This window comes from Populus trichocarpa, chromosome 1 (assembly GCF_000002775.5).
Source record: "Populus trichocarpa isolate Nisqually-1 chromosome 1, P.trichocarpa_v4.1, whole genome shotgun sequence".
Taxonomy (NCBI): domain Eukaryota; kingdom Viridiplantae; phylum Streptophyta; class Magnoliopsida; order Malpighiales; family Salicaceae; genus Populus; species Populus trichocarpa.
This window is the reverse complement of record NC_037285.2, coordinates 43,095,258-43,114,982: the sequence shown is the minus strand read 5'-3', so window position 1 is coordinate 43,114,982 and position 19,725 is coordinate 43,095,258. Positions and strand designations below refer to the sequence as shown.

Genomic DNA, 19,725 nt, shown 5'->3' with positions numbered 1-19,725 from the left:
TCTACAGCTCCAGTTATGATCCAATAACCGAATGGTGTTTAAAGAGATCCCGGTTCAGTCCAAACCGGAACACCATTCGGTTATTAGATCATAACTGGAGCTGTAGAACTTGAATTTAGGTCTGATTTATATGTATGGAAAGCTAAGACATAGGCCTAAACCTTTCATGGAGAGTCCAAGATTTAAAAGTGCCATTTTCGAATGGTAGCAACAACGGAGAAGTCGGAATTTGTCTTGCAGCCCAAATATTATTCAGTGTTCAGTCTATATCTCGAGTTTCAGAAGTCCAAATGCCCCGATTCTTGTTTTGTTGGAAATCTGAGACAATTTCCCAAAACTTTCATGAAGACTATCTGTTCAAATTCTGATGTTAGCAATGACGTTTTGTTTAGATAAAAAGATAAGGATTGTCACCAAGTCAAGATGTGGCAACCCACTCAACAATTAGTCATCAAATCAATAGTTCCAAATATTGGCCTATAAAAGGAGGCATTTGCCATGCATTTAGGCATGTTGGTGTTCAGATCAAGATCTCTCTCTCTCTTTGTATTTTAATGTTTATGTTTTATTTCATGTTATATTTTTCTTAATCTCTTGTTTATACTTTTCATTTTCTTTACTATACTTTTATTCTTATATTGTTTATTTATGTTTCTCTTCTTCATTATGTTTAACTAAGTTTATTTTATCAAGGTGAAAAGGCTACACTAATGGAGTAAGAATAAGTATAGTGTAAACTCAACATGGACTTTAATGTTTGATACTAACATGTTTTGTATTTTTTATCTTACTCACTTTTAATACCTTGCTTGTTAAATGGTTAATCTAGATTTGTGTTATACAACCCTTGATACAACAAATACTTGGCACTTTCATAGCCAACTGTATGGTATAACCGACACTTGAGCTATGAAAGGAACTTGATTTGTTGTTAACATAAGTTATCACCACGAATACCTTATAATATTTACAAGTATTGGCATTGCTCGAATAAGATAATTAATGTAATCATGTTAACAATTTATAATCCGATTGGAAACTCCTTTGTGTGTGGTTTCCAGTCAAGTAATAAAAAGAGTTTATACTATACTTGTTTGAAATACCATTAGTGGATCCTCTAACCTTGACAATTATTTTATCCTTGTTTAATCCTTACATCAATACCACATCTCAAAAGTTCTCTTCAACTCCTTTTCATTTATTGTTTATAATTTTATATAGTTCACCTCCCTATGGTTCGACTCCGGTCTTACCGAGTTATTTATTACTTCGACACTCTTGCACTTGGGATAAGACATCAATCTTTTGATCGTGTCAAGTTTTTGGCGCCGTTGCCAGGGAGGTAAATTCCTGTATAAATTATAATATTTATTTTATTTTCTCTTTTCACTTTTCTTTTATCTAACTTTTGTTTCTTTTCTTTTGTTTTTTTTTTCTTTTGTTTTCTTCTTCCTTTTATTCTCTTCCTACACGTGCATGAGAGTTTGGTCACGTACATTAAGTGGTAGACTTTCTAGGAAATCCTCATCATTTTCAGAAAACGTGGCCGAAAAGGATAATCAATCGCTTCATAATGAGAATAATGAGAATAATCGAGTTAGAACACTAAGAGACCACATGAATCCAACAAGAACAAGTGCACCATCGTGTATAGTTTTCCCTCCTGATGCATCTCATTTCAATTTTAAGCCAGACATTATTCAATTTTTACCTTCTTTTCATGGCTTAGATCTAGAAAATTCATACTTGCATTTGAGAGAATTTGAAGAAGTTTGTAACACTTATAATGACTTAAATTGTAGCATGAACACCATCAGATTAAAGCTTTTTCCTTTTTCATTAAAAGATAAAGCTAAAACATGGCTACAAAATCTTAGGTCAGGATCCATTCGTGCTTGGGATGAAATGCAACAACAATTTTTAAAAAAGTTTTTCTCTTTTCATAGAACAAACTCTTTCAAAAGACAAATCACCACTTTCACTCAAAAGCCAGGAGAAACATTTTACAATTGTTAGGATAGGTATAAAGACTTGCTTAATACATGTCCTCATCATGGTTTTGAAACATGGAGATTGGTCTCATATTTTTATGAAGGGTTAACACCTAAAGATAGGCAAATGGTGGAATTGATGTGCAATTGAACTTTTGAAGATAAATACCCTAATGAAGCAATGTAGTACCTAGACTCGTTAGCTGAAAATGCTCAAAATTGGGACACTACAGGTACTTATGAGGCACCAAGTAAAACTCAACCTTATACATCTAGTGGATGTATGTACAACCTTAGGGAAGATCATGACCTCCAAGCCAAATTTACATCTTTAGCTAGAAAAGTCGAGGCACTTGAATTTAAAAAGAGTGGTCAATTAAAATATGTTCAAGACATGTGTGTCAAATCTGTGAAACAAATGAACATGCAACCAATGATTGTCCAACTTTGCCTTCTTTCAAGGAATGTCTCCATGAACAAACCAATGCTTTAAACAGTTTCCAAAGGCCAACTTAGAATTCATACTCGCAAACATACAACCCTGGTTGGAGAGATCATCCAAATTTTAGTTGGAAGAGTAGTAACAATAATGCATAAACTTCACAACCACCATTTCAAGCACACCATAATTTTCAAAATTCTCATGGATTTGTACCTTCTTATGCTCCCCCTCCTAGAAGAAATCTTAAGGAAACACTGCATGCATTCATTGAAAAGCAAGAGACAATCAACACTCAACTTGTTCAAACCAAGACAGATTTTAAAGATACTCTTGCAAAATTCACATCAGCTCTCAGTTTTCAGGAGAAAGGTAAGTTCTCATCTCAACTACAGCAAAATCCCAAAGGGCAATACAATTCAAGTGCAAGCAGCTCCGGAAGCCAACACATGGATCAAGTCCAATCAGTCATTACTCTCCATAGTGGTAAGGTTATTGAAAAACCCATTCTTGAACCTTGTGAGAAAGATGATGAGTCAATCTCTAAGGGTAAGGAAGGGGTTAAACCTGAACATTGCAAAGAAAAGACTGATTCCCCACCAGTACTTCCATTTTCTCATGCTATGACCAAACAAAGTGAAGTCAATCATGATTCTGAAATATTTAAAACTTTCAAACAAGAAGGAATCGAGGATGAAAAAGGCACCGAAAATGTTGTTGCGGATCATTTGTCAAAATTGACAATAGATTCGACATCTGACATCACACTAATTGAGAAATACTTTCCTGATCAATCTTCACTTTCTATTGCTTCGATACCTTGGTCTGCTAATATTGATAATTTTCTTGCTTCAAGATTTTTGCTAGCTCATTTAGATACCCAAGACAAAAGAAAGTTTTTGAGAACGTGAAGAACTTTTATTGGGATGACCCTTACTTATTCAAATATTGTCCTAATCAAATATTTCAAAGATGCATTCCTGAGAAGGAGGTAAGTAGTGTGATTAACTTTTGTCATTCGGAGGCATATGGGTGTCATTTCTCGTCAAAAAAGACGACTGTAAAAATCTTACAATATGGATTCTATTGGCCCACCATGTTCAAAGACACACATGTGTTCTGCAAAGCTTGTGAAAATTGTCAAAAGTCAGGATTTATTTCAAAACATAAGGAATCTTTAGATAATCTTCTATTGACTTTTGAGACGTATCCTGGTGGAGATGTGCATTGTGCAATTCATGATTTATGGCCCCATTTTTATAAAGAACACGATCGACTTAGTCTTGGGAATCTGACTAAATAAAAACCTGTTTATTAGTTTTTAAGAAAACTGGATGAGAAGTTTATCCCCGACCCATAGAGGGCATTAAAGTCGTTCTTAGGCGTAAAACCAAGGGAAGATGTGAGCCTCAATCACAACTACTTGTACATACACATGTTTTGATAAAAAATAAAGAGAGAGAGAGAGAGAGTGTGTGTGTGTGTGTGTGAGACTCCAGCTGGCCTATATATAGGTGGTATGATTGCATTTTCAATTTCTTATCTATAAAATCTTCTCTTTCTTCCTTTGATTTCTACTCAACCCATACATGTAACAGATATAGAAGTGTGTAGAAATGGCAGATTCCTCGTGTCATCAAATAAGAAATATTTGTGTTTTTGGTGGATCCAGTCCTGGGAAAGAAAAAGAGTTTTTAGAATCAGCAAATCATCATGGTCAGGTACTAACTGAGAGAAAGATTCATTTAGTGTATGGGGGAGGCAGCCTTAGGTTAATGGGGGTGTGTCAATAGCTGTATTTTTAGGAGGCAGTCAAGTTTTGGGGGGTGTCCCCAAAGCTTTAGCCAAAGGGGACATCATTGGAAAAACAATTGGAGAGGAACTACAAATCTCCGCAATGTCTGAACACCTGAATATAATGTTTAAACACACTAATGCCTTCATTGCCTTACCAGGTGGCCTGGGCATATTAGAAGAGATATTTCATATTTCCTCTTGGGTCCAACTTCACATTCACCATAAACCTATATGTTTGTTAAATGTTAATGGTTTTTATGATAATTTGTTGTCTTTTCTTAATCATGCTATGGAACAGAAATTTCTAACATCTTCGGCACGACAAATCATAATCTCTACTGCTACTGCTAAACAATTGATTGATCAACTACAGTCTTTCATCCCTGTAATTGATCCCTCTATGAGTCGCATAAAATGGTCAACTATGGAAAGCCGTAAAAAGCTTAGATTGAATTTGAGCCTTCGTTTGTGAAACCTTGTGTCTTTTGGTTTTATTAATAGCATATTATTTTGTTTTGTTATTTCTTATATTTGTTTAAGTGTGTTTCAGGTTTGTCAGTGTTCGTTGTTTCAAGTGATGTCTTCAATACTCTATCTTTTTAGCTTAGGACATTGAGGACAATGTCTCGTTTTGGTTAGGGGGAGAGGGTAGTAGTTGACATTAAAAAAAAAACTAATTTACTAACTGTTTTTTGCTATTATTAAAACCATTTGACAAAACTATTATTAGGATGATAGAGTAAGGAGGAATTTTATTGACTCTTGAGACGCATCTTAGTAAATATTCTTATCAAGATCTGTTATAACACTTCTTGAAAAATTCAGGTTTACAAACTCTCGCATTGTTATCACTTGATTCTGCTCATATACTCATTTAACAAGTATTCTTAAACCTTCATTTTCACACATACACTTTAACATATGATTGTGGGTTGCACATTGAATTATTACATTATTTATGTTCTTTTGTTAAAGGTAACAACTAAGGGAAAGGGATAATATATAATTTGCAAAAAAAACAAAAAACAAAAACGAAAACGAAAACAAATTGATAATATTGATGATAATAAAAACGTAGATAAGTTTGGTTTCGTAGCCTCCCTAACCTAAGCAATTAAGCCCGAAGTGGTGTTTTAACACCTAATACCCTAAAGTCAACTAACTTGGGAGCTATTGGCCTAATGCTTGTTACATGGGTTAAGGAGAAAAGCTTAGGGGAATCAAACATTGCACTATCTACGTATCAGTATCTGCAACCCGAGTTACTAAGCTTGTAGGGGTGTCTCAACACCTAATGCCCTAAGACCAACTGGTATGGGAGTCATTAGCCTAAAGCTCGTTACATGGGTTAAAGATGCATTGTGTTTTAAGTTATATGTATATATATTAATAATAATAATAATAATAATCCCAACCCAAGGAAGTTAACCTTAGAAAAACATTAGAACGAAATTATGTTTTCATCCAAGGAAAGCCCCATAACTATGTGTTGATAAATTGAGCACATAAAAAGAAGGCTTATTAATATCTTGTTTAAGATGTATGAAGCAGATATATAAATTTAATGAGAGTTTGTTTATTTGGATAGATTAATGGAAGTTGAATGATGAATGTCATGCTTTGTGGAACTTGCAAATTATTTTTCTATTTTAACGCTTTGATTACTAAGGACTAGTAATAAGCTGGTTGGGGGGTGTGATTAGTACTTAAAAGTGTATTTTTATCAAGGTTTTATATCATCATTTTGCACTTGAAGTATCAATAACTCCTTAACTAGAGCATGTTTTATAATAACATGTTTAATAATATAAGATAACTTTAATTTATGGTAAATGTTCGTCTTAAATGCAAGCCTATCACATAAATGAAAGGATTGATTGATGAGTTTAACTACTGAAATTGAGAAGACAAAGAGAGGGCTAAGCTTAGAAAAAAGATGTTGGTTCAGTCCAAACTGGAACACCATTCAATTATTAGATCATAACTAGAGCTGTAGAACTTGGATTTAGGTCTGATTTAAATGTATGGAAAGCTAACACATAGGCCTAAAACTTTAATGAGAGTTCAAGATTTAAAAGTGTCATTTTCGAGTTCAAATGATAGCAACAACGGAGAAGTCGAAATCTGTCCTGTAGCCCAGACACTATTCAGTGTTCAGCCCATATCTCGAGTTATAGAAGTCCAAATGTGCCGATTCTTCTTTTGTTGGAAAGCTGAGACAGTTTCCTAGAACTTTCATAGGACTAGCTATTCAAATTCTGATGTTAGCAATGACATTTTGTTCAGAGAAGAAGATAGGGATTGTCACCAAGTAAAAATATGGCCACCCACTCAACAATTAGTCATCAAATCAATAGTTCCGAATTTTAGCCTATAAAAGGAGGCATTTGCCATGCATTTAGGCATCTTAGTGTTCAAATCAGGATCACTCTCTCTCTTTGTATTTTAATGTTTAAGTTTTATTTCATGTTATATTTTTTTTAATCTCTTGTTTATGCTTTTCATTTTCTTTACTATACTTATGTTCTTATTTTTTCAAAAAGAACTAGGCAAACACCAAATTGTTTGCCCAATTTGAAAACTAAAATTGGCCAAAACATGCTTAGGCCTGAAGGTCATTCCCCCATATTGCATCATTTAAAAAAATGAGTAGATCATATGGCGTCCACTCAAGAGTATTTTTTTTAAAAAAAAAATAGAGTGAACAAATGCATCATCCACTATAACAAATTTTGGTCCTCATTAAGGACCAGAAAATCAAGGTTCAAGTTTTGGAACCCCTAAAATCCTATTTTTAACATGCTTTTACTTACAAATATGACAAAAAAAAAACATCCTGGAAATCTTAATAATAGTATTTCAAACCCAAAACACCTTCTAATTAGTCTAAAATCTAAAATCAATCCAAACAAAAAAAAAACTTCCTAGATTTTGATTTATTTTTATAGCATGATTAAAAGTCAAAATCAGCTATATCAAACTCTTCTTGTGAAGACGAACCCAATAAAGCCAAGATCGGGTTTTTTCTTAATGTGATTGATCAAAAGAACACAAATACCAAAAGCTTTAGGGACCAATATTAAAAATAAAAGGATTAAAATGAAATTTAATCAAAACTACATGGACCAAGTAATGAAAATTTAAGAACCAAAATGAAAAATATGAAAAAAGTAAAGCACCAAAATAAACTTTAACTAAAACTATAGGGATCAAATAAATAAAAAGTGTGACAATTTTATAGACTACAATGTACTTTAACTGTTCATTCTGTTCTATTATATTAGGAGTAAAGATTAAGAATAAGATATTGTGCGCTTTAGCAACTACATACCATGAACTAAAATCATATTACATTAAATTAATTTAGTTTAATGAATCCAATACATGTTCTTAACTTCTTTTTAGTTTATTATTTACAAATCAATTCTTATTAAAACTAACTTTGAAAATAATATTTTATAAACGCACACCTCTCTTCTTTTTCTTTTTTTTTCCTTTTAAAAACCAAGTCTCATATTGAGGAAACAAAATTTCATTATAAGGGCGACTTTGATGTGGACTATCAATGATTTTCCAGTTTATGGAATGCTTTCTGGTTGGAGCACGCATGGGAAACTAGCATGTCCATACTGCATGGAAAACAACAAGGCATTCACACTAACAAACGGAGGTAAAGCTTCCTTTTTTTACTGTCACCATCGTTTCTTGCCATATAATCACAGGTACAAAAAGAACAGAAAAGATTTCTTTGTTGGCATAGTTGAAAAGGATGTTGCATCCCCGTGTCTTTCTGGTGAAGAATTGTATGATGTTGTATCAGAGTACGGTGACATTGTGTTTGGTCTTCAATCAGGTAAGCAAAAGTTTCCTGGTTTTGGTTTGACCCATAATTGGGTAAAGCGAAGTATCTTTTGGGAGCTTCCTTATTGGAAGACCAATCTGCTCCGCCATAACCTTGACGTCATGCATGTTGAAAAGAACGTGTTTGAGAACATTTTCAACACCGTCATGGATGTGAAGGGGAAGACAAAGGACAACATAAAGGCTAGATTGGATATAGCTTTGTTCTGTAACCATAAAAATATGGAGTTGGTTTGTTATGAGTCACGGGTCGCAAAACCAAAAGCAAGCTTCGTGTTAGAGAAAAACGCACAACTACTAGTCTATAAATGGCTTAAGAGTCTGCGTTTTCCGGATGGACATGCCTCGAACATATCAAGGCTGGTTAATGTGGAGGAATGCAGATTGTATGGAATGAAGAGTCATGACTACCACGTGTTTATGCAAACACTCATCCCATTAGCTTTTTGTGATTTGTTGCCAAAGGGGATATGGGATGCACTCACGGAGATCAGACATTTCTTTAGAGATATATGTTCCAGCAAGTTGAATGTTGATCACATTGAGAGGCTTGAAACGAATATCATCGAGACACTATGCAAACTTGAGATGATATTCCCTCCATCATTTTTTGACTCAATGGAGCATCTCCCCACACATCTACCGTTCGAGGCAAAAGTTGAAGTACCAGTCCAGTATAGATGGATGTACCCATTCAAACAGTTAGATATTACAGTTGCAATGTAATTCATATATAAAAGTATTTTCTTTGTTTTTCTTAATTGAAAAATTTTATTAATTCAATGCACGTACTTATTCAATCTCAAGAAAAAGGTTAAGAACAAGGCGCATGTTGAGGCTTTGATATGTGAGGCCTATATTGTTGAGGAGATCTCAACATTTATCTCGTACTATTTCAAACCTCATCTGAGATTGAGAATCAATCGTGTTCCACGGCATGATGATGGCGGTGAAGTGCCTTCCAATGAGAACTTGTCAATATTCTCCAATCCTAGACGACCCACACCTAAAAATGTCGTAAGAGGAAGATATTTGTCGGAAATAGAGTTCAAACAAGCACACAATTATGTTCTATTTAATTGTGATGAGTTGAGACCTTTTATTCAGTAAGTATATATATGTGTAATACTAATTAAACTTTGTCAATAATATATTGTTAATTATATATTGTAATATCATACACTCATTATCACTTGCAGGCAACATCGACAATATTTGTTGTCCAATAACTCACAGCGGACCGAATCCCAGATCTTTCAATTATAAGATGAACAATTTGCCACGTGGTTCAGAACACATGTAAGTACTATCACAAACTCATTCTCACTTGCAAAATTACTGTATGCAAGTCATTATGAGATTCTCGTTTACTGTTCATTGATGTACATTACATACAAGGTTTATCAAATGGGAATGAGTGTTGCTAAGTCATTGTCTTCACTAAGCCTGGGCCCTGAAAAAAAAAGTTAAGTGCTACAATGGGTATTTTATCAATGGATATGTGTTCCATACTAAAGAATACAGGCATGGAAGAAAGACATACAATAGCAGTGTTTGTGTTAAGGGATCGACTAGTAGTGAGTTAGAAGTTGACTACTATGGTAGATTAGAAGAGGTCGTTGAACTGAAATATCATAGCGAGCAGAATAGAGTGTTTTTATTCAAATGCTATTGGTATGACACGACTGACAGAGGAATTAGAGTTGATCAGCATTATGGTCTGGTCGAAATCAATTCAAAAGCTAGACTCCGCAATGTAAACGATGTCTTTGTTTTCGCAAAGTAATGTCAATAAGTTTATTACAGATACACCCCTTCCTTTAGAAAGGATCAATCAAGAGTGGATTGGTTGTCCATTTTAAAAACAAAACCCAGGGGTCGTGTGCGAGATGAAGTCTTTCAAGTTAATGAGTTGGTTGAACCATATCGAGTTGCTCCTTCAATTGACTTGGAAGAAAATTCAAATTTTCATGTTTTCGATGATAGTCTTGTTGATGTTGACGCGGAGGAGTTGAATGTTGTTTTGAGATCTAATGAAAAAGCAAATGTCGATGAAGATGATGATATCCATATTGAAGATTGCAATGAAGGTGATGACTATTCAATTGACGACGAAGAAGAAGAAAATTTTGACTAACTATTAGCCCTATGTGAAACATTTTTTTTCTTGTAATATATATTATGGATGATATATTTTGTAACACAAAATATTTATTTTATAAGTTTATGTATTGTTTAAGCATTGTTGTTATTGTTTAAGTGTTTGCAGGAAAGTAAATAGGCAATACAAATATAATCTTTCTTATACAATACACTATCACCGACGGACTGAGGTCCGTCAGCATTTCACAAAGAGTTGAAAAATAATTATTGGAAATGCCACAATCACTGACAAACTTGCCGACGACCCAAAATCCATCGGCATTTCACAGAGAGTTGAAAAATAATTACTGGAAATGCCACAATCATCGACGACCATGCCGGCGAAATATGTCGGCATTTCACAGAGAGTTGAAAAATAATTACTGGAAATGCCACAATCACCGACAAACTTTTCGACGACCCGAACTCCGTCGGCATTTCACAGAGAGTTGAAAAATAATTACTGGAAATGCCACAATCACCGATGAATGTTCAGACGGATTTCAGTCCATCGGTATGTTGTCAGCGGGTCAATATTACCGACCAAATCACCGACGGACTGTGTGAATTCTAAAGGGCGGTGCATTAAATGCATCTTTGACCGCGTGGGGTTGCCGACGGACTGCGAAAAATATGGAGGGTAATTAAAAACGATGGTGTGAAATTCAAAATTTACTAACAGATTTTCGAAGTGTCACCGACGGAATAATTTAAAATAATATTAATTTTTATTTTCATCGGTGAAGCCGTCGGTAAAACTACGCTATAAATCCATGCGACCGCCCTTTCAGTTCATTTTTTCGTCTGCTTCATTTCACAGTTTTGTTTTTTCCTTTCATTTCCTTCAAGATTTTTGTGTTTTTTGGTTCATTCTTCAGCACATTAAAAGGTATGTACTTCCTCTTCTTCATTTCTTTAATATTTTATTTTTTTATTTGTTTTTTGTTTTAGCTATTGTTATTTTTGTTATGTTTTTTGTTTCGGTGTTTTTTTATAATGTAGAGAAATTCTTGAAATAAACACATTATTAAGGTAAGCATATTTCATTCCTAAAGTCTATATTTTTTTTGAATTTTTTGAATATATTTTATTGTTGTATTGCCATAATAATTGAAGAATTTGTTGAATTGTAATTGTTAATGTTGAATTTACCTTAGAATTAGTAATTGAATATGTTGGAATAATTAGTAATTTTACTCTATTATTGCATTGTGTTTAATTATTTCCATTAATTTTAATTGTTAGTCTAAATTGTTTTTTGAATTTATTGAATATATTTTATTGTTGTATTGCCATAATAATTGAATAATTTGTTGAATTGTAATTGTTAATGTTGAATTTAGCTTAGAATTAGTAATTGAATATGTTGGAATAATTAGTAATTTTACTCTATTATTGCATGATTTGTGTTTAATTACTTCCATTAATTTTAATTGTTAGTCTAGAGTTTTTTTTTAATTTATTGAATATATTTTATTGTTTGTATTTCCATAATAATTGAATAATTTGTTGAATTGTAATTGTTAATGTTGAATTTACCTTGTAATTAGTGTGGTTGTTATTTGTATAGATGTTATGTTATATACAATATTAGTATAGATGCGGTCAATTGGTTGTGGCTATTGTTAATATTTGCAGATTTGTGGATTTGGGTAGTCTCAGTATAGGGGAGGTGCTATCAAAAAAATTTTAACATTTGAATTTAATTATATAATTATTCGTATAAAATTATGTAGATGCGTAGAACGAAATCCATAGCTCGTCGCTCACATATGGCGCAACTAGTTCTTCTAGCAGCGAGGATGACATATCCTTAGGTGCTTCTCAAGAAGAGGCACCTACGCCGTCAACCGATGCTGCCTCTTCCAACGCGGTTTCACGGCGCAGAGGCGGCGTGCCTTCGCAGCAGAATCAATTCACCCGCATGTACGAGGCACAGTGGAAGGACGACCTTTCAATGTAAGTTTGTTAAAGTTTTAGTTTTTTTAAAAAAAAATTATAACATAATTTATGAACAACTAATCAATATTTCATTAATTTAATTTATTTTCAGGTTCACAAACATTGAGGCTGCCCGAGTAATATCATCGGCGTTTAAATCGTCGATGGAGATTCTATTATTTCAATGGAGTCAGGTATCCAGACATCCTGAATGGATACCTCAAATCGATGTATGGTTTGACAGATTTGAGGTTGGTGTTAATTTCTAATTTCCAGCTTATTTCTAATAATTTATTAATATAATTGTAAATAAATTATTATTTTTATTTACCTAATTATTTATACACAGAACAAATTCGCCTGGGACAGGGCACATGACAAAGTTGTGAGGAGGGTGTGGGAAAATCACGCGGCAACTAGGTAACATCAAAATCAATACAAGATTTTTTTAGAAAAAAATTTATGTTTCAAAATCTAATTTCTAGCTATGGAAGTAGGTTGCGTGATTTTTGGTACAAAGCACAAAAAAAGGCAAAAAAAACCGCAAGAGATAAGGGTCTCCAAGGCTGGAACGACGTGGCGGTTTGGAGGGATTTCAAACCGATATATATCCCGGCAGATATATGGCCGCCCTATCTTGAGCACATGATGTTTAAGTTGTTCACACGACGCTCACAGTCCGGTGCTGGCTACCAGAATAGGCCAATTCATGGCTCGGTGACAACGCACACCGGCGGCTTCGTTCTGTTTGCTGCACATGCGAAACGGATGGTAAGATTAATTTAAATGAAATATATCGTTAAATTAATTTGTTGTTAATTAATTTTTTTCCTTATAGGCTACGTCTCTTGGACGTTAGCCGAGCCTAATGGAGCTGTTTGTTGAGACGCACATGCGGAGTCAAGACCGCCAAAAGGAGCCACAACAATTCATTGACAACCGTGCTCAACACTTTGTGGTATGTTTGTTCAACCATTTTATTTCGTAATTTATTATTTTTATTAAATTGAATATGATGATTACTTTTTTTCATTTTCAAGAGACCTATAATAGCCAGTTCAAGGAGAGATATGGGGACGATCCTTCGACCTATCCGGATTTCGATCCGGATTTGTGGATGGAGGTTGGATCGTCCGGTGGACTCGATAAAAATCGGGTGTACGGGCTCTCCAACACTACGGCTGAGAACTTGCGAGCTGCCCGTAGTGTCTAGGGCTGAGCATTTTCGGTTTGGTCCGGTTTTGGGCCAAAAAAAGCAATCAAACCGAAATTATTTTTTTTCAAGTTTTTGAACCGAACCGAACCGAACCGAAAACCGGTTCGAACCGACCATGTTCGGTTCGGTTTTTTTCCCTTCCAAACCAATTTAAACCGAAAATTATTTCTGGGTTTTTTCATTGTTCATATTTTTTCAAGGATCTTATTTTCGTTTTATTTTTAATTTCACAGATCTGTGCTTTATGTGCTTATTTTCTGAGAAATCTTGGCTTTCTCAACAAGTATGACTCTTTTTTTAATTGGTTGGGCATGCATGAAATCCAGAAATTCAATCCCGATTTTCTTTTTGTTAGATCTTTGCCCAAGAATTAAACTTAGCAAAAAGATACACAAAACAAAAGGAAAGAACAGAAGTAATTTGACTGGAGAAAAAAAAACAAAGAAAAGATCAAAAGATATCTGTTATTAAAATGTAAAACCATCAAAACATTATTATTTGAACAAGAGGAAACAAATCAAAGAGGAAGGGCCAAACCCTTACACGCTAGTTAAAAAAATCCCCTTTTTTTACTCTCTAATCTTCCCTCCACTTCGTTTTGGAGCCGCCACCACACACCTGTAAAGAAAAAACCCTAAACTCGCTCTCAATGGCGACCGATCCAACTCTGTTGCACCAACTCAGTCTCCTTCTCCAATCAAAAAGGAGAGATACAAAGAGAAAAGGAGGGGAGATATGCAGAGAGAAAGGGAAGGGGAAGGGAGAGATGCATAGAGAAGGGGGGAGGGGTGGCTACTTTTTTGTTTAGGCAATGCAGAGAGCAAAGTTGGCTTAGGGTTAGAAAAGGCATCCTATTTATAGTTGTTTTTTTTTTTAAGTGCTGGTCTGGTTGAACCAGTTCGGTTCGGTTCGGTTCAATTGGTTTCAGACTTTGGAAACCGAAACCGAACTGAACCGGAATTTTTTTTTGATTTTTTAATCGGTTAATTCGGTTTTTTTTCGGTTCGGTTTTTTCGGTTTTTTTTTTCGGTTTTCTCGGTTTTATCGGTTTATCGGTTTTTTTGCTCACCCCTAGTAGTGTCTCAACCGTTGAGAGCTCCCAATCAGTATCGAGCACCCAATCTAAGGAGTTCGTGGCCTTACAACAACACACGGCTCGGCTCACTGAAAAATACGACTACCTATCGGCGGAGTATACACAACTCAAAGCGAATCATGAACACCTTCGCCAAATGGTCATGAACATGGCATCACAGAGTGGTGATACATGTGCGCCTCCTCCTTTTTGGCCGTATAACAACCAGCCTCCTCCTCCTCCTCCTCCAGCTCCACCATTATGTTAATTTGTAATGAGTATTATTTAACTTTACTAGTTAATTTAATATTTTTTTTGAAACACATTCAATTTGTAATGAATATTATTTAACTTTATTTTTTTGTTTTTTATGTTTAATAAAAAATTTATTTGCATAATTGGTTTTTTTTTACTATTAATTTATATAATTTTAATGTATTCTAAATAATTTTTTAAAAACATATTTAAAAATAATCACAGAGGGTTTTACCAACGGACTGTATCCGTCAACATTTGACATCTTAGCGACGAGTTTACAGACGGAATTAATTCGTCGGCATTTCACAGTAGCTTCCACAATCACCGACGAATATATAAACGGATATCTTCGGTCGATATTTCACACACTCACCGACAAAGTTACCAACGGCTTATTCCGTCGGTTTTTCACATAATCATTGACGGAATGAATCCGTCGGTATATTTCAAGCGGGAAACTTTTTTTTTTGCGCGTAATTTTTGTCTGTAAAATCATCGGTAAATGTTTTTTTTACCGACTGAGTTAGCGATGGAATTAGGTAGTACCAACGAAAGGAAAGCCGACGGACGTTTTCCTTCTGGGAGGCCGTCGGTAAAAAAAATACCGACGAACTCTGAATCACAGACCGACGAAATATTTTCGTCGGTAAAACTATGAAATCTTGTAGTGTACAAAACAACTTGGTTGCTCCAAAGATAACCCGGTTGACCAGTAAAAAAAGCATGAGGATGAGATTGAAAAAAAAAACTAATAAAAAAAATCTCTCAACCTAACTCATTGTCCAACTGAGGTTTAAAATTAAATCATGTAAGAGTTTTCTAACATGACCCAGTTAACTTAGCCAATTCAAAAGCAACTTAATTGACCTTTTAAAAAAATACAAAAATGAAATTAAAAAAAAATTCAACCTAACTCTTTATCTAGTTTAAATTTAAAATTAAATTAAATAAAAATCCCCCCTAATGACTCATTCGACTTGTGTGACTTCAAATTGAAAGAGTAACGGTTGACATGTTCAAAATCAAAGCAGTAGAGCTGATTTAACCAATTTCCAAAGCGGTAAATTTACCTTGAAAATGGGTTTGTGCAGTGCTTCGTTCACTATGTTGCTCTTAAATTCTCTCGTTCTTTGTAAATGCCCTCAATATTTATTTCTTGGAAATGGATTTGGTTTGTTTGTTTACCCTCACTATTGATTTTGTTTTTCTAAAGCAATGTTACGAGAAAGGAGGAAGTAATAATAGATGAATCAACAACATAAATAATAGCTTGTAACGAGTCTGCTCATAACGTCCTTGCAGGTTTTTTTTTTTAAAAAAAAAATATTACTCATATTCTCATAACTTACAAAGTAACCAAGTCGAAACCCAATATGAGTAAAAGCAAATTCATAAGATGAAGATTTAAGATACATTGTTTTTTTTTTTAATTGTAAACTCTTTGTTAATGTCATTAAACACAGTCTATTGGAAGAATAAAGAGTGGCTGTTGAGACAATGAGACGGTAGGCGGGAGAGAGTGGGGGGCGGGGCGGCTAGCTTCTCTTCTTTCTTTTTTTCCCTAATTGAAAAACATCAGTCATTGTTTCCTTTCATTAATGCTGATTTGGTGTCTGTAGGAGCGCCAACAAAAGAAGAGGGTTAAACATACCGATCCATTTTGGGATCATGTTGAGAAGACAAATGATGGTGGTCCTTTCAAGTGCAAATTTTGCAAATCTACATTTGCTGCGTCTACTTCAATCTCAAGGTTCAAATATCATTTGTCAGGAGAAAGTGGGAAAGGAGTTGGTATCTGTGGAAGAGTACCCGTTGATGTTAAAGCAGCAGCCTACCAAGCAATGCACAAAAAACAAAATGCCTTCCCTGTTAGAAACTGAGAATCAAGAACTCACAAGAATGATGAATGAATACTCTGTATTTTTAAAGCAAATGTCTGGCCTTTTATAGCCTTTACATGACTGCATGCATAACAATATTAACTGCATCTAAAACTGATGCAACGTGATTCAAGGAATTACTCAACTAACTGCCAGCTAGGCACTAATCAACTAACAATATACTAACAAACTTACCAGACTTATTTAACAGTAATATACTAACAGTTACTGAAACTTCTCACAGTCACTGATACTTCTCAACATTCTCTCCTTTAAACTAATTTATGTGTAACAATTAGTTTACTCCAGGCATCATGCAGACTCCTAGTTGTTCTCAAAGTTTCACAAATGACTGCAGCTTAATTGGTTTCGTCAGCAAGTCAGCCACTTGATCTTGAGAACCACAGTGCACAAGTTCAATCACTCTATCTCGAGTTAAATCATGTAGAAAATAGAACCTCACATCAATGTGTTTGCTACGTCCATGCATATAGGATTTCTTGAGAGTTTGATGGTTGAATTGTTATCACACATCAAAGTAGTGCAACCATCTTGTGCATGATTTAACTTCTCCAGAATTCTTCCCATCCATACTGCTTGGCAAGCACAGGCTGCTGCTGCCACAAATTCGGCTTCAGTTGTTGATAGGGTGACTATAGGTTGTTTCTTCGATGACCATGAAACTGCTCCTCCACTCAGCATAAAGACATAGCCAAATGTGCTCCTTTTGTCCTCTATGTCTCCTGCATAATCACTATCAGTTAATGCAATCAGCTGTTTGTTCCTGTTCTTCTTGTAGAATATTCCATAATCAATAGTGCCCTTCAAGTATCTTAATACTCTCTTAGCAGCCTGTAAGTGCAATTATGTTGGTCTAGCCATAAACCTGCTAATGAAACTCACCATAAACATCATATATGGCCTTGTAGCAGTGATATACATAAGACTACCTACTTTTTGCTCATAGTAAGTCTCATCAATTTTGTTACCTTCTCCAATTTTTCCAGCCTTGAAACCAGGAACCATAGGATTCATCACTGCATTGTTTTCTTCCATTCCAAACAGTTCCAGAACCTCCAGTGCATATTTTCGTTGACAGATATAAATTCCATTAGCCTGTTGTAGCACTTCTATGCCTAAGAAGAACCTCATCTTTCCTAGATCAGTCATGTCGAATAGCTTCATCATTGATTTCTTGAATTCTAACATCATTTGCTCATCATCTCCGGTAAAGATCAAGTCATCCACATAAACACTTACAATTAAGATTTTGCCTCCACTAGTTTGTTTAACAAACAAGGTTTGTTCACTGATACACTTCTGAAATCCTTCATGAGTAAAGTAAGTTTCAATGCGACTAAATCAAGCTCGAGAGGCTTGTTTTAGTCCATACAAAGCCTTGTGTAGTTTGTAGACTTTGTGCTCATTTCCCTTCTACTCATAGCCTTTTGGTTGTTCCACAAACAAATCCTCACTTAATTCCCCATGAAGAAAAGCAGATTTAACATCGAGTTGGTAGATGAGCCAACTTCTTTGAGCAGCTAGAGCAATGATCATTCGAACGGTGTCCATCCTTGCCACAGGAGCAAATACCTCTGTGTAGTCCACACCATGTTGTTGAGCATAACCTTTTGCGACCAACCGAGCTTTAAACTTATCCACCTCACCAAACTCATTGAGCTTGGTCTTGTATATCCATTTCACTCCAATCTTCTTAGCTCCAGCTGGTAATTCAGTTAAACTCCATGTTTCATTCCTCAGAATTGACTGTATTTCAGCATCCATAGCTTCCCTCCAATTGTAACTTTTCACTGCCTCTTCGTAGCTCAAAGGATCAGCAGAAGTTACAATTGTCATATTCAGTTCAGTTTCTTCCTCTGATAATCCTTCTCCAGAGACGTAGTCTCTCATCCAACTAGAAGTAATTGTCTCCCTCCTCGTATGCAGGTTGATGTTTGAAAGAGTATCTCTGGAGCCCTCAATGTCATCCCAATTTGACTCTGCACCTAAGTTTGTAATATTATGCCCATTTGTCTCTGCATCTTCACAATTATGTGCTTCATCTCCATCAGTTTCACCTTCTTCTCCCCATTCTAAGTCCATTTGTAACTGCTCTGTGTAACTGATATCCCAGTCCCAGTGCTTCTCTTCTTCAAAAATTATGTCCCTACTAGTTACAATTTTCTTTGCAGCAAGGTCATACAACCTGTAGCCTTTTGATTCTTCACTCACTCCTAATAGTACACAACAAAAGCTCTTGTTTTCCAGTTTGGTTCATCTTGCATCTGGTATATGAACATGTGCTACACATCCAAACACTCTAAAGTGTTCAACTGAGGGCTTCACTCCACTCCACACCTCTTCTGGAGTCATGTCTTTCACTGCAAAGGTAGGACATCTATTCAACACATATATGGTCCAGTTTAATGCCTCAGGCCGGAAGGTTTTGGGCATGTTCTTTTCTGAAAGCATGGATCTTACCAAGTTCATCATCGTCCTATTCTTCCTCTCGGCCACTCCATTTTGCTAAGGGGTGTAAGCTGTGGTTAGTTGCCTCTTGATTCAATTCTGCTTACAGAACTCATTGAATTCCAGAGAGTTGAATTCACCACCTCTATATGTTCTTATACACTTGATAAACTGTCCAGTTTTTTTTCCACAAACTTCTTATAATACTGAAAATACTAGAAAGCTTCTAATTTTTTTGCTAGAAAATAAACCCAGACCTTTCTGCTATAGTCATCAATGAGGCATAAGAAATACCTTTTCTTGTTGTTTGAGATGGGTGTGATTGGACCACATATGTCTGCATGAATGAGCTATAGCCTTTGTGATGCACGCCACTGGCTTTTCTTTGGAATGGATTCTCTGTGCTGCTTACCCATAATACAAGCAGTGCATTCTGTAGTTGATTCAGGAAGTTGTGGCAGACCTCGAACCATTTTCTTGTATTGTAAGGTTCTTAGTCCTTTGTGACTAAGATGGCCACATCTGCAATGCCATAGATGTGAAAGATCTTGTGCAGGTGCATGGAAACAGGAAGCATCTTTGACTTGAGCCTTTGCTATTAACACAAACATTCTATTAATTGTCATCGTGGTTTGAATGATCAGACCTCTCACAGG

At 35.2% G+C, this 19,725-nt stretch overlaps 3 protein-coding genes and 1 pseudogene across 3 annotated transcripts in view; 3 read left to right on the top strand and 1 right to left on the bottom strand.

Annotated features, from left to right (window-relative positions):
* LOC112328048 (uncharacterized) overlaps positions 1–10,327 on the top strand; it is a 34,221-nt gene extending 23,894 nt beyond the window's left edge. The window contains exons 3-4 of the mRNA XM_052449937.1: positions 7,805–9,194; positions 9,288–10,327. Of these exons, the coding sequence (XP_052305897.1) occupies positions 7,813–8,814 (1,002 nt within the window). The 5' untranslated portion in view covers positions 7,805–7,812 and the 3' untranslated portion in view covers positions 8,815–9,194; positions 9,288–10,327. The remainder of the gene's footprint in view (positions 1–7,804; positions 9,195–9,287) is intronic.
* Positions 1–19,725, top strand: part of LOC18095629 (probable disease resistance protein At4g27220) — a 119,512-nt gene that overhangs the window by 80,029 nt on the left and 19,758 nt on the right. Inside the window, exon 4 of the mRNA XM_052449936.1 lies at positions 16,340–16,470. Within this exon, the coding sequence (XP_052305896.1) occupies positions 16,340–16,470 (131 nt within the window). The remainder of the gene's footprint in view (positions 1–16,339; positions 16,471–19,725) is intronic.
* On the bottom strand, positions 1,950–2,060 carry LOC112326331 (small nucleolar RNA R71; annotated as a pseudogene).
* On the top strand, positions 11,404–13,652 carry LOC127904886 (uncharacterized). Its single transcript, XM_052449938.1, has 6 exons — positions 11,404–12,189; positions 12,284–12,422; positions 12,521–12,591; positions 12,669–12,942; positions 13,010–13,129; positions 13,212–13,652. The coding sequence occupies exons 1-5, from the start codon at positions 12,155–12,157 to the stop codon at positions 13,028–13,030; spliced, it is 540 nt and encodes a 179-aa protein (XP_052305898.1). The 5' UTR covers positions 11,404–12,154; the 3' UTR covers positions 13,031–13,129; positions 13,212–13,652.